The sequence below is a fragment of the Bison bison genome, unplaced genomic scaffold (assembly GCF_000754665.1).
Source record: "Bison bison bison isolate TAMUID 2011002044 unplaced genomic scaffold, Bison_UMD1.0 scf7180017864538, whole genome shotgun sequence".
In the NCBI taxonomy this organism is placed as follows: Eukaryota; Metazoa; Chordata; class Mammalia; order Artiodactyla; family Bovidae; genus Bison; species Bison bison.
In genome coordinates, this window is record NW_011495086.1 from 7,012,762 (window position 1) to 7,027,491 (window position 14,730).

A 14,730-nucleotide genomic window follows, 5' to 3' on the forward strand; every position below is an offset into this window, starting at 1 on the left:
CATGTTCAAAAGCAGAGACATTACTTTGCCAACAAAGGTCCGTCTAGTCAAGGCTATGGTTCTTCCAGTGGTCATGTATGGATGTGAGAGTTGGACTGTGAAGAAAGCTGAGCACCGAGGAATTGATGCTTTTGAACTGTGGTGTTGGAGAAGACTCTTGAGAGTCCCTTGGACTGCAGGGAGATTCAACCAGTCCATTCTAAAGGAGATCAGTCCTGGGTGTTCTTTGGAAGGAATGATTAAGCTGAAACTCCAGTACTTTGGCCACCTCATGGGAAGAGTTGAGTCATTGGAAAAGACTGATGCTGGGAGGGATTGGGGGCAGGAGGAGAATGGGACGACAGAGGATGAGATGGCTAGATGGCATCACCGACTCGATGAACATGAGTTGGCTTGAACTCCGGGAGTTGGTGATGGACAGGGAGGCCTGGCGTGCTGCAATACATATGTCGCAAAGAGTCAGACATAATTGAGTGACTGAACTGAGACTTAATGAAGTGAAATGAAGTAAAAGTCGTTCAGTTATGTCCAACTCTTTGCAAATATACAGTCCATAGGATTCTCTAGGCCAGAATACTAGAGTGGGTAGACTTTCCTTTCTCCAGGGGATCTTCCCAACCCAGGGACTGAAGCAGGATCTCCTGCATTGCAGGTGGATTCTTTACCAACTGAGCTATCAGGGACTTAATATGTCACCTACAAATTCATATCTTAAAGCCTAAATATATTCCCAATGTGATGGTACATAGAGGTGCAGTCTTTGGGAGGGAGGTAGGTCATGGAGGTAGAATACTCATGAGTGAGTGTGATTAGTGTTCTTATAAAAAGAGACACAAGGATTTCCCCGGTGGTTTAGTGAATGGGAATCTGCCTGCCAATGCAAGGGAAATGAATTCGGTTCCTGATCTGGGAGGATTCCACATACCATGGAGCAATTAGGTGTGTGTACCACAGCTAATGAACCTGCTCTCCCTAGAGCCTATGCTCTGCAATGAAAGCCACCGCAATGCAAAGCCCAAACACCACAGTTAGAGAGCAGCCTCCACTTCTGCAACTAGAGAAAGTCTCCATGCAGCAATGAGGGAAGACCCAGCACAATCAAAAATAAGATAAATAAATGAAGTAATTTTAAAAATAAATAAATGAAATTTTAAAACTTAAAAGAACAAATGAGGCACGATAGAGATGATTCTGTCTTCCCCGTGAGGATATAAGATGAGACAGCCATTCATGAAAGAGGAAGCATGCCCTCACCAAACATAAAATCTTGGACTCGATCTTGAACTTCCCTGTCTCCAGACTGCGAAATTTCTGTGGTTCAAGCTACCAGTCTAAGGCATTCTGGTGTAGCAGCCTGAACGAAGGCAATTATATTATTATGTAAAGTAGCATTAAGTTATGTTTTTCTCTTTTATTAACTTAGAACTGTAAGACTTCTAGCCCTCAAGCTGGTCTAAGAGAGCAAACAAGGGGCTTTTTTAAATGCAACAAAAATGAAAGTTTTAATCCATTGACAACTGTTCTTGACCTTCAAAGTGATTAAAAAATAAATAGGCCACCACCAAGAAAAAGAAACTGTTTATTCTACAAGTTTTTGAGGAAATATGACCTTTTATTTTGGCTAAATTCATAATTTGTGCCCACATATATACTTGTGATCTAATGATTTAAAACCTCAGACAGCTTGTTATCAACTAAATGATCTTATGCAATACAAAAGTTTCTAATAATGAGGATAATTAAACTTACTAAGACTGGCTTCAAAATCCCAGTTCATTTCACTGGTTCTTAAAATGTCAGGTACAATGTTTTTTGATTAGGGTCACAGGAATACTCACAATAGTTTTAAGATAATGCAACTAGAGAGTAAGCAATCTGATTTTTAATTCAAAAGCAGTTATAAAGCAATTTGCTCTGGGTTATAGAATCAACTATTGTTTTAGGGACAAGTGAACCAGATAAAGGGTTTTGTTAACATTAAACAGTAAAGAGGTGTCATAGTGAGGCCTTCATCCAGCTATAATGAGAAAAAAAGTAGAAATATACTTTACTGAAAAACTATGTACACAATGACAACAGTGAGTTGTCTGGCCTTGGCTTAGCCACTCATAAATCTTGCAAAATGTTTTAAATATCTCCAACTTTCAGTTTCATTATTTAAGAAAGACAGGTCATGACTCTATCTGATCAGATGTATTTTAATATAAACAACAATCCTGGTTAATGGATATCTAACTTACATTCGGGGCGGGGGGTGGGGGGATTTATTTGGGGGGAAATATTTTAATAGACGGGCTTCCCTGGTGGCTCAGCAGCAAAGAATCTGCCTGCAGCGTGAAAGACCAGGGTTCGACCCCTGGATTGGGAAGATCCCCTGGAGAAGGAAATGGCACCCCACTCCAGTATTCTTGCCTGGGAAATTTCATGGACAGAGGAGCCTGGCGGGCTACATTCCATAGGGTCACAAAGAGTCAGACACAACTGAGACCATACCACTTTTACTTTCTTCACTACAAAAGCTTTAGAGGTGTTCCATCTTGGTTATTTCCCCCAACCAAGGGGAACTTCAGTTCAGTTCAGTCGCTCAGTCGTGTCCAACTCTTCGCGACCCCATGAGTTGGGGCACGCCAGGCCTCCCTGTCCATCACCGGACTTAGCAACTAAACAACAGCAATTTTAATAGAAACATTTCTTACAAACACAGTGAAGTAAGCCATCTAGGAAATAAGCACACTTTCCCTACCCTTTCTTACCCAACAGAATGATGATGCAGAGGAGAATGGCGATCAGAGCCCCTGTGCTGAGCCCGGCAGGCAGGAGCAGGGCCTCGGCGCTGCAGGACTGCATGTTGCCTTGGCTGTCGCAAGCACACACTCGGATGGTGAGCGTGCCCGTGCTGCTCTGAATCGGGTAATCGTTGTCCGAAATCACCACGGGCAAGAGATAAGTGCTTATTTCATGTCTATTGAATCCATTTTTTCTGGTTAAAATTCTGGCAGTATTATCTAAAATAAATTTTAACGAGTTAAAATTAGCTGGGGACAATGGATTTGTCTCATCTTCATCACCATGGTTTAACACATAAATATGATAAAAAGGTGTCTTTTTAAAACACAAAATTGTTATCAAATGTATACATGGCATTTGGATATAGATAAGATAAATAAGCTAGCTTGAGGAGTCAAGGCAATATACATAAAATAAATAAGATAGTTTGAGGAATCTAATAGCATGATTACTTACTAAACTTTTAACTAATTCTCACACGTGTTCAAAATGGTGGATTTTTATAAGCGGATTATTTATCAAGACTATAAAGATGGTAGCATAAGATTTTTCAGTTTTCAAAAAACATAAAATATTATGCATACCAAAGAAAAAATCATAATAAATGGTTTTTGTTTACAAATGTATGTGTCCACACACAAAACACACATTAATCTTAATATTCATGAAGAAAAATATTAGGTAGTAGCACTTTTAGAATCAATAAAACAGTCAAAAACTTTCAAAAGTCCCAATATATGAAGAACAGTGAGCTAATTACTTATTTTTTTTAGATTTCCACCCATTAAAATTAATTTAGTGCATAATTTAAATAGCTGGTGGAAGACACTAATGTAAGAGTACCTGACAGACATACTGAAAGAAGTAGGGACTTAATCTAGCCTCTACTACCTAGTACATTGCTACTGATATGTCCTTTATCTGATAACTTATCCAGTATCCTCAAATCTGGGTTGTGAGTTAATAATATTTCTTTAGCTTTATATAACAAATACTGAAAAATAAATATACATGGATGATAATTTCACATTTTGTCCAATGTGCTGTGTCTTGTTTAGCCACCCCACAGGGCTGTTTAAGATGCCAGTGTAGGTAAGGGAGTGTTCGGCAATTGCTAAATCAAAGAAGCAGGTTAGCAAAATTGTAAAAGAAGAGGGGTGAAAATATTTTTGCAATATACTGGTTGAACATAAAGTAATCATTTCCAAAATTTTAGCAAGAAGTTAAATCTTACTACATCAGTAGATTACTACATAAGCTAGGAAAGTAGACTAGCAAAACAGATGGGCACAAGCAAATTTAATAAATCAACTGTAACCCTAATAATTTTGCAATTTTGACTTCTCTTCCAATAAGTGTTAGGATACAGCTCTTCCTTTCACAAACCTACACTAAAATAAATCATTTATATGCATGTGAGTATTTTTATAATCTTCTTGCTTAGACTTTTTTAACTTTTCAAAAATATCAAAATCTTAATTTTACCTACAATAGCTTTGATACGTTAAAGAGTCAACAGAAGTTTTACAATCCACCTGCGATGAGGGAGACCTGGCTTCGATCCCTGGATTAGGAAGGTCCCCTGGAGAAGGGAAAGGCTACCCACTCCAGTATCCTGGCCTGGAGAATTCCATGGACTGTACAGTCCATGGGGGTCACAAAGAGTCCAACACGACTGAGTGACTTCCAGTTTAACCATTCTATACAAATCATTTTATTAAGTATTCAGAAAAATCATCATATAATAAAGCTTTTGATCTGTAAATTAGTCAAAGTGAGGGATTCTTAAGCATGGGATACCAAGTGTAGTATCACAGAGGCAGGAAATGTATTTTTAAAACAATGAAAAATTAAAAGATTTTTAAGATGAGGCTATAGATAAATGCAAGGGTATTTTTTCAAGAAGATCAACTTTAAGGTCATGTCTGTCATTGGAATTTCTTTCAAAATTCACCCATTAATAGAAAGTAGTGAATTTATGCAAGATTAGATCAAATATTTCATCAGACTTTACTGGTATTCTAGTTATGTTCAGGTTTGTATTCATATGGCTTCAGCCTTAGGATCAGGAACTATACCTAATATAGGAAAATGGTACTATTTATCAAAAATTAATTAAGATTGGCCTTAAATTGTTTCCCCAGTAACTGTGAAATGCCGTGATAAGACAGTACTATTTCAAGTCTCTATTCCTTTTTAAAATTGAGAAGTGGCTTGTTGAGATCCAGGGCTCAGTTTAACAAGAATATAATACAAGTTAAAATACAATTAGAAAGAGGTTCAATATTGTCAACTCAGTACAAAGAATGCCACGTCTCAATACTATGTATAAGTTACCAGATTCAGCAAATTTAAATTATGGGTGTTGTTTTTCTGATATTCAGATGTAATTGGGCATTTTGCATTTTATCTACCAATTCTATGTTAATTTTTCCAATCACAATTATTTTAGGAGTCCAAAGGAGTAGAATGGCTTCCCTGATGACTCAGGCAGTAAAGAATCTGGCTGCAATGCAGGAGACCCAGGTTCCATTCCTGGGTCAGGAAGATCCCCTGGAGAAGGGAGTAGGAACCGGCTTCAGTATTCTTGCCTGGGGAATCCCATGGACAGAGAAGCCTGGCAGACAAAGTAGTCCATGGGGTCTCAAAGAGTCAAACACGACTGAGTGACTAACACACACAGAGGGATAGAAAACATAGACATTTCAAAAGCTCAGATTTAGTAAACAGATGTTACCAACTGATGCAATCCCTTCAACTGATTTGTGCAAAAATCCTATGATATTAAAAATGAGTAGTTGCTCAGTGTAAAACTATCCATTATCCTAAACTGCTTTCTGAAAGCCCACCAGATGTACTATAGCAACCTCGCTCTGCCAGTATACATACATGGAAAGTATTGTACATATGCCAACGTAATTATTAGATTTCTTGCAAGAATATATAATTATATCTATAGCAGGTCTAAAACAAGCATACCTGTTTTGTTTCTGCTTTTTTTTTTAAAAAAGAATTCAATAAATATGTTTAGTATTTTTGATCACGTATAAAATTCATATGTTACATAGGAAAATAGTGTATCTCGTCTTTGCCAACTGTTTTTGCTCTCAGTTCCCTCACAGGCTAATGTGGCTGCTTTTTTCTTTTATTTTCTTTGTCTCTTCTAGGCCTTTTGACTATGGTGAATCTGTTGTTGCTAAATCTCATTGAAGTTTCCACAAGAGTCTCACCAAGACATTCATTTCCCTGTGTGGCTTACTATTTTGTTATAGGAACTGATTATTTCTGGCCTTTCTGAAGTTTGCAAGATCCAATGTTTTCATTAATAACCATATACTGTCTTCTTTCATGTATTTTATTATTTAAAATTCAACAAAGTAAACTCTGTTATGTAAGAAATTAGCAAAATATCTTATTAAAAATCTAATGAAAAAAACCTTTGCAAACAGATCTGTAAATTAATATATCATGTATATGTAGCTGTTAACTTGGAGAAAATTTCTTGTTAAGTCACCTTAAATCATAATGAACCATTATAAAATTTACCTTCGTTGTCTTGTACTGTGAAGTTTGGATTGACAGCAGCTAAACTGAAGAAAAATTTCTGTCCACCTAAAGGATCATCTTTGTCTACTGCACTTATAGTCTGTATTAGCTGCAGAAGAGAAAAAAATGTACATTTATCAAGCTTCCATGGCTAGAATCTTCTTTATAATATTTAATTTTTAGTATCCAATTTGTCCAGCATTTTTTAAAGACAATTATTTTCTTCCTTATAAGCATGCACCTTTATTTCAGTTATTCTATACTTTTATTACACAACAGCAACACTCTCACTCTCTCGATTTTGTTTCTGTCTCTTTTTTCTCACTGTCAATTTCTCCTAAATACTATTCATTTTTTAATTAAAATAATGAGCAATAACATAGTATTCTTTATAGTTTTAAGAATTTAGATATAACATTTGAGATAAGTAGGTATTTCATATATGTTTAAACATTTATCTAGAGGAGTTATTTAATGTAGGAAAATTTAGAAAGTTATAATTATAGCTTCCTTCTTCATCAAAAATAAAGTGAAAACTATTCAAAGAATGTGAAAATTTTATAGAATCATTATGCATAACTTTATAAAGGAAAGAAAAACATTATATATTTTAGAGTAATCATTCACTTGCACTCTCAATAGAATTATATATTTTTTAATTCAACATATACATACTATGGAGAATGGTTATTTCATAAGGGTTAGCTCTGATTTATTTTAGGATAAGAGAATATAAGAGACTAGTAACAAAATATAACACCTCATACAATGATCATATCACACTTTGAACATATTGTATAATAATTAATATTATACATATATAACAGCTATATATTGTTGCATATATATAGATTTTTCTTCAACTTATATGTATAATAACATTTTATGTGTTTTTGCATGTTTTCAAGAAGGCTTCAAAGTTGTTAAATATGTCAATGCTTATATAAATGGTCAAATTGATTCTTAAAGGAATATACTTTTTACTGCATTAACTTAATTTAATATTACATGGATATTTGATGGAAATGTTTGTTACTGGTGTTTTGTTGATTAAAAAGGGACTCAATCTCTGGGAGTTGGTGGATGGACAGGAAAGCCTGGTGTGCTGCAGTCCATGGAATCTCAAAGAGTCAGACACGACTGAGTGAACTGAAATGAAGTTTAAAACTGTAAAATAATTAGAAAAATAAATTATTTTAACTATTCCATATTAAATTATTTTTTCTCTTATACTGTTCTATAAAAATAAAAATGGAAGTACTCCCTAATTATTTACTTCAAAGTGATGCAAGAAATATAACTGGACCAAACAAAGAGAAATATTTATCATTTAGAAATAAGTAGCAGAAAATGGCAACCCACTCCAGTACTCTTGCCTGGAAAATCCCATGGACGGAGGGGCCTGGTGGGCTGCAGTCCATGGGGTAGCTGGGAGTTGGACACAACTGAGCGACTTCACTTTCACTTTTCACTTTCATGCATTGGAGAGGGAAATGGCAACCCACTCCAGTGTTCTCGCCTGGAGAATCCCAGGGACGGGGAGCCTGGTGGGCTGCCGTCTATGGGGTCGTAGAGAGTCGGCCATGACTGAAGTGACTTAGCAGCAGCAGCAGCAGAAAAATAATTTAAAACTTGAAATAATTCAAAATATTTCTTTAAAAATATAACATCATTTTATGATTTTTTAGTGGTAATTTAAGATTAAATAAAGCAAGAATTTATGGCTAATGACTTATCAATTTAATAAAAAACAAAAGATGGTACATATATAAAGCAGTTAATACAATCTTTCAGAGTTTGCTCAAACTAATGTTATTGAGTCAATGATATTAAATATTATTAAAATATATTTTATTTACTAAAAGAGTAAGTCATGCCTGAGAGAAAATGGAAGAAAGAGAAATAGCCAGTCCTCTCTTCTGCCCTTTCCCAAGGTCCTCTGACTGTGAAATGGAAAAATTAGGAGTCTGGTTGCCTCATTCAATAATTGTTGTTGTCCAGTCGCTAAGTCGTGTCTGACTGGGAACTCATGCACTGCAGCACACCAGACCTCTCTGTCCCTCACTATCTCCTGGAGTTTGCCCAAGTTCATGGCCATTGAATCTGTGATGCTATCCAACCATCTCATCCTCTGCTGCCCTCTTCTTCTCCTTTTGCCTTCAATTGTTCAAGCATAAGAAGGGACTATTCATACATGTAAATTACATCCTTTTCCCAGGGGGAAAGTCTTCTACCCTTCAGATGGAGAATAGACAAGAAAAGAGTGTGGTGCGTGCTAAATCACTTCTGTTGTGTCTGACTCTGTGCAGCCCTTTGGACTGTAGCCTGCCAGGTTCCTCTGCCCATGGGATTCTTCAGGCAAGAATAATGAAGTGGGTTGCCATTTCTTTCTCCCAGGGAATCTTCCCTACCCAGAGATCAGGGACTGAACCCGTGTCTCTTATGTTTCCTTCATTGGCAGGTTGGTTCTTTAGCACTAGCACCATCTGGGAAGCCCCAAGAAAGGAGGAGGGGTGGCACTTAGCTTTATTTCTGTCTCACTGGGGCGTCCCAGGTGATAAAGAATCCACTTGCCAATGCAAGAGATGTGGATTTGAACCCTGTGTAGGGAAGACCCCCTGGAGTAGGAAGTGGTAACCCACTCCAGTATTCTTACCTGGAAAATTCCATGAACAGAGGAGCATGGCGGCTACAGTCCATGAGACCACAAAGAGTCAGACATGACTGAGCAACTTAGCACACAAAACATACTCTCACTGTGTCCACACCCCAAATGAATGGAATTATGTTCCATACTGATTAAATGCTGCTCTTAAAGAGCACATAATTTAGAGAAGTTCTGGGTGGACTGAACTACTATATAAATAACTAAAGCAAATCCAGAAGTTCCCCAAAGCTCCTACTTCCCTGGAAGGAGGGAAGACAGACTTAACAAATTAATTTCAAGAAAGGCTCAGTAAGGAAAGACTTTATCAAATAACTATTTTGATTTTGCCTGCTAGGATGACGTAACCTAGAATTCCGTCAGTGAGTTTAGTTCAAGCAAGCATGTTTCTGCCTATGAGACCAAAATGATATCTAACAAGCTGGTCTTATTAAAAGTAACTAATATGGGAGGGGTTTGCACATGCAGCCAATTAGACAAAAATTAATAATCATATTCTTCCTGTCAAGTTTGTCAAAATAGACGACTTTTTAAAATTAACATCATCTTTGATTTGATTATTTTCCCTCAATATACCAACTTGTTTTTAAAAGTTCAAAGAATATGAAATTACTGAGCTAGATATAGGTTCAAAAAAAGAAAAAAGGCATAAGGAAAATAAACAAACACAATCCCTTATTTTGTGTATTTTGAATACATTTGGGAATGAATATTTATAATTACTCAAATGCTCTGAAAAGATAGCTCTTGAAAATCAAATAGAATAACCATAGAGGGAGCAATGTATGCAGCAGTTTCAAAGTGGGTAATTCATCTCCTACAGAAAAGGCTTCAACTTATATCATGCTGAGCCTGCCAAGCACAGAACTATTTGGAATGGTATTTTTAGGGCACACTGTTTCATGAAGAAGTAGGTCGGAAGTAGCTAAGTCCTTTAAATATTCCAAATTAAACATTTCCATAACATTTTCAACTAAAAAAAACGAATCCAATTGCAGCAATTTTACCATTTCAGACAATAGACAGGCTATTGAATTCCTGTTAGAATCTTCCGAAGGAAGAATTTATTACACAATATAATTTGCATAAAAATGTAACAATGACATTGATGTTTATAAAGAGCATCAAACGAAGTCTAAACACAATACAGTTTCGTAATGGCTTCTCTTTCTTTAATAAAACACGTTTGATTTCCAATTATTATTTATAACATGCAGCTCCCTTCTGTGAAAACGGCACTCAAACCAATTAAGAGCATTTCTTTCAACCATACAGGCTGGCGCTTTTCAAACAACAGAATGAGCCCACTGAGGAAAAGATTTGAAGAGTTATAAACAAAGCTGGTATAGGAAGAATGTTCTAAAGGACGAAAACCAAGTCATTAAGGACTTTATGTGTTGCTGTAATGATGAAACACAAGTCTAAGCCTTAGGAGTGAGTTCTTTTGCCCTGCTCCAAAATTGTATTTGCATATGTTGGAAGAGTGATGGAATGTTTTGATGATCTCAAGTATTTGTGTTTTCCCCAACTTTCATTTCCTGTCTTGCAAGCAGTTACAAATATTTATCTAATGACACATCAGCATTTCTTTTCCCTTTTGTTTATACATTTGTCTTTGTTTTTGAAAGTTAAAAAGTTATTTCCTCTTACACCTTAAGTTTTGCAGCTAGTTTTCATATCTGCCTGCAATGCAGGAGACTCAGGTTCGATTCCTGGGTCAGGAAGATCCCCTGGAGACAGGAATGGCTATTCACTCCAGTATTCTTGCCTGGAGAATTCAATGGATAGATAAGCCTGGAGGGCTGCAGTCCATGGTATCTCAAAGAGTAGGACACGACTGAGCAACTAACACTCACTAACTAACTTGGCTTTGCTATTTGTTTGTTCTAATTATATTTCTGGGACTTTGAATGAATGATTTTATCTCTGTTTGCTCATTCCTCTAAAGATTAGGAAAAGAAAAATATTTGAAGTGCCCGTTAAAAATCTTCCTATGCTTTTAAATCCTATGGGTGCTTACCTGTCCTGGTCTGGCATTTTCACAGACAAAAGTGTCATAGAACACAGCAAATTGTGGGGCATTGTCATTAACATCCAAAATTCTCACGAAAACAGCCACTCGAGTCATCTCTTTGGGATTGTCTGAAAAAGGAGAGGAAAAGTTTGTTTAGGAAGACACATTTTTACACCAGATTTATTTTATATAAGCATCTTGTAGATATTAAAGGCTCATGTTCAAATAAGCATCAACTTAATTATATTATTGTAATGAACAAATGCAATAAAGAAAATTACTACAGAGCCTAATTAAGTAGTCATGAATTCAGCTATTATTGGGCTCAAGAGTACTATTAATATTTTGAAAAATCTTCTTAAAAGCACGATCTAGTGTAATTGATTTCATGTAATATTTGTGTCTTCACTCTCCAAATGTACAACATAAGAACAAATATTTATTAAATCTTTATTATAAATCATTAGATTTCTTAATTTATACCTTTTTTTTTTTGGATAAAGTGTAGTATTAGATAAATCAGTAATTCGCCTGAGGTCATCTTCTATGTGGTAGTTGTTAATTACAACCTACCCTTCTGACTACTTTTATCACTAAAATATATTTCAACAGCTACTGTCAACTATCCTTTTGGAAATTTTACTATATACCTACTATCAAATTGAATGGAAATTTACAACGAAACACAAGATTTTAAATGTTTCATTAATAAAATTGTTAATTGTACCATTTCATCAATATAAGCTCAAATTTGTATAACAATATTAGTTCAATAGTTACATGTAGTATAATAATCATTATTTTTTTTTTTGCCAAAATCAAGATCATCAAAGTTTTCACATAAAAACATGCATTTTTTGTAAATTTTAAAATGTAATTTTAAAACATGTCTGTTTAGCTTATCCTTGGGTAACAAACTCATATTAATCGTAACTGTATTTTCCCCTCTAAGGTTTTTTCCAGGAACTTGCACTGATATCCTGAGAGTGTTTGGGCATCTTAAATTAAGATTATAGTCATCAGCCTTCATGATCTCAAAATCTCAGTCTCTGGATATAGTTCAAGTTCTTTGTGAACTCTGGCAAAATCAAACTCAAGATCAATATAAAAGAAGAAAGGAGTAATTAGCTAAAAATAAAGCAAAGCAAAAAAAAAAAAAGTAGGTGAGCTGGGGGATAGTAATCATCTTATTAAATGGCCTCTATCTACATGGGTTATGAATAACGATTTTCCCTTTGTGAAATTTATTTGAATTTCTAATTTTATCTAAATAGTTTTTAGATACAAGGGTTAAAAAATTTTTCTCAGGTACAAACACAGAGTACCTCACAACACAAAATAATTTATTTCTCCTTCCTTTTCTTCATATAATTATAATGTAACTAAAATAATGAAATTAGCAGTTTCAAAAAGTAACATCTAAAACTAATTGTTTGGCAGGGAGGCAGACAGAATTCTAAATCCATTTGAAATGGATTTACCTTTCTTTCCTCTTTTCAAGAGAAGATTTAAAACACTTCCCTTCTTTAACACTATTGTTCAGTCCTCCTTCAACCTTCTTAACCCCAAAATATTCAGCTCTCAGGTTCTAATTTCATATTTGCCCATCTACTGCTACATGCTTTCACTTCTTAGTATGTCAGGTGGTTATTAGAGTTTAGACTCTGGAGTCAGACTTGATTCCCAGGTTCACCATTCATTCAGTGTTTAACTTTGTCCGGTTTACACTCTTTCTCTAATGCCTCAGTTTACTCAACATGAATCAAAATAGAACTTCTGATCTTATGAAGTTATTTGAATAACTAGGTGAGTGAATACAAGAAAATTTCTTATCAAAGTATCAGTTTGTTGGTAAACACTCAACACTAATACATATTGTTATTGGGGGCTTCCTTGATAGCTCAGTTGGTAAAGAATCCACCTGCTATGCAGGAGACCCTGGGTTGATTCCTGGGTTGGGAAGATCCCCTAGAGAAGGGAACAGCTACAGATTCCAGTATTCTGGCCTGGAGAATTCCATGGATTGTATAGTCCATGGGGTTGCAAAGAGTTGGACACGACTGAGTGACTTTCACTCTCAATACACTTTGACTAATGTTATTAAGATTGTCTTTATTATCACTGTCATATGCTCTTCATTTCCTTACATTGTTTAAAAGCTTAATCTATCTTTCTCCATACAAAGCATCTACACAATAAAAATACGTCAACTAGTTTTCTTACAGTTCCTGTGGGTCTCAGGAGGAATACTTTTGGGGAAAAGTGGAGAGAAGAGAAAAAAGAGAAAAATGCTATTTTTTCCACTATTTTTCTACCTCTCTTATTCCTAAACCATTTGCTAATACCCAGAGGCATAGTGATTCACCTATAAATGAATCCTCAACTACCCAGAGTTACTTGTTGCTATGGGGAAGAGTGGGGAGGTATGATTCATATTTTCTAGAATGTGCTCTTTAACCTACTTTTATAGTTAGGGGACATAAGCAAAATGTTTTCTTTCAATACAAAGTCTTGACATAAAAATAACTCTTTTGTTGGTAGCAATTCACTTTCTAACTGTGCCACAGAAGCCAAGAAAGACGGAAAAGTTTCACATCTAAAAAAATTGCACTGTCAGTCCCTTCCCTAACACAATACAGAGATTCTCCAGCCTCTTTACACATAACTCAAGGCTCTTCAAATCAAAAGCTAAATCCACAGGGATAAACATGCTTTGTAAGGCATCAGGCCTGGAGTCATCTATTCAAAAAAAACAGTGCTTACACTAATCTTTTTACTGGCAGATGTGGCAGCTTATGTATAAATAAAAATATAAAGCCTTCCCAGGAAGCATCATACTAAATAGGAGCCGGCTTATTTTTACCACCTGAGCCTCTCGGCCGTCCGGCAAACTCTAGTGTAGCGAGAACTTGTGAGCAATCTAGGATCTTAAAATCTATGTCCTAAGGCAAAACCATGCCACATAGTCACAGGCTTTTCTATACCTCCAGGAAGAAGAAAATATAAATCGCCATCTAGAAATCCCAGGCTTTAGAAAGAAGTATCTTTTGTACCTCCTTAGGGCAAGAGTTTCCACTAATAAGGAAGCAGGTATAGAAAATGGAGCCCTTAGTCAGAAACTTTGCTCTGCTATTCTCAGAATGTATTGCAATGCTTATAGTTTAATTCTGATATGGTTATAGGAACTCATTGATTTCTACAACCCTGTGTTTTACAATCCCTGATGGTGACCTTAGTTTTAGATTTTATATTCTCCACATAGCATTTAATTTTTTTCCCCAAGAAGAATAAATTACTCCATGGTATAATGCACTAAATGACTGCCTAGAATAGAACTTGCCATATGATATGATACACTGCTAAGGAATGTAAAATTAAACTGTTAGAGGCAGGATCTGGAAAAACATTGATAAGATGTACATTTTTAGGTCATTCTGCACTGTTCTGGATGAATGGCACACTTAGTGTTCAAAATCTAGCAAAAACCATGCCCTATATGCTGTTTTCCCTCTCACCCTCATTCCATTTAATAATCGGAACAGCGTGATGGGCCCCTCACTGTGTGTGGTTTGGCAGGTAGGCATTTCCAGCAGTTACTCCATAGACTGGTTTTATTTAAGAGCAGAAAGTAGGTTTAGTTCTTAAAACGAAGAACATAATTGACTTAGCTTTTTACAGAATTGTAATTATTTCAACTAGCTTTAGAAGTTAAATTTCT

The 14,730-nt window shown here is 35.7% G+C and overlaps 1 protein-coding gene across 2 annotated transcripts in view; it reads right to left on the reverse strand.

Annotated features, from left to right (window-relative positions):
* The window catches only part of CDH10 (cadherin 10, type 2 (T2-cadherin)), a 188,685-nt gene that overhangs the window by 5,285 nt on the left and 168,670 nt on the right, over window positions 1-14,730 (reverse strand). For both annotated transcript variants that reach the window (XM_010832136.1, XM_010832135.1), the window contains exons 9-11: window positions 11,019-11,140; window positions 6,334-6,442; window positions 2,754-3,005 (exon numbers count right to left, since the gene is read on the reverse strand). In XM_010832136.1, coding sequence (XP_010830438.1) covers window positions 2,754-3,005; window positions 6,334-6,442; window positions 11,019-11,140 — 483 coding nt within the window. The remainder of the gene's footprint in view (window positions 1-2,753; window positions 3,006-6,333; window positions 6,443-11,018; window positions 11,141-14,730) is intronic.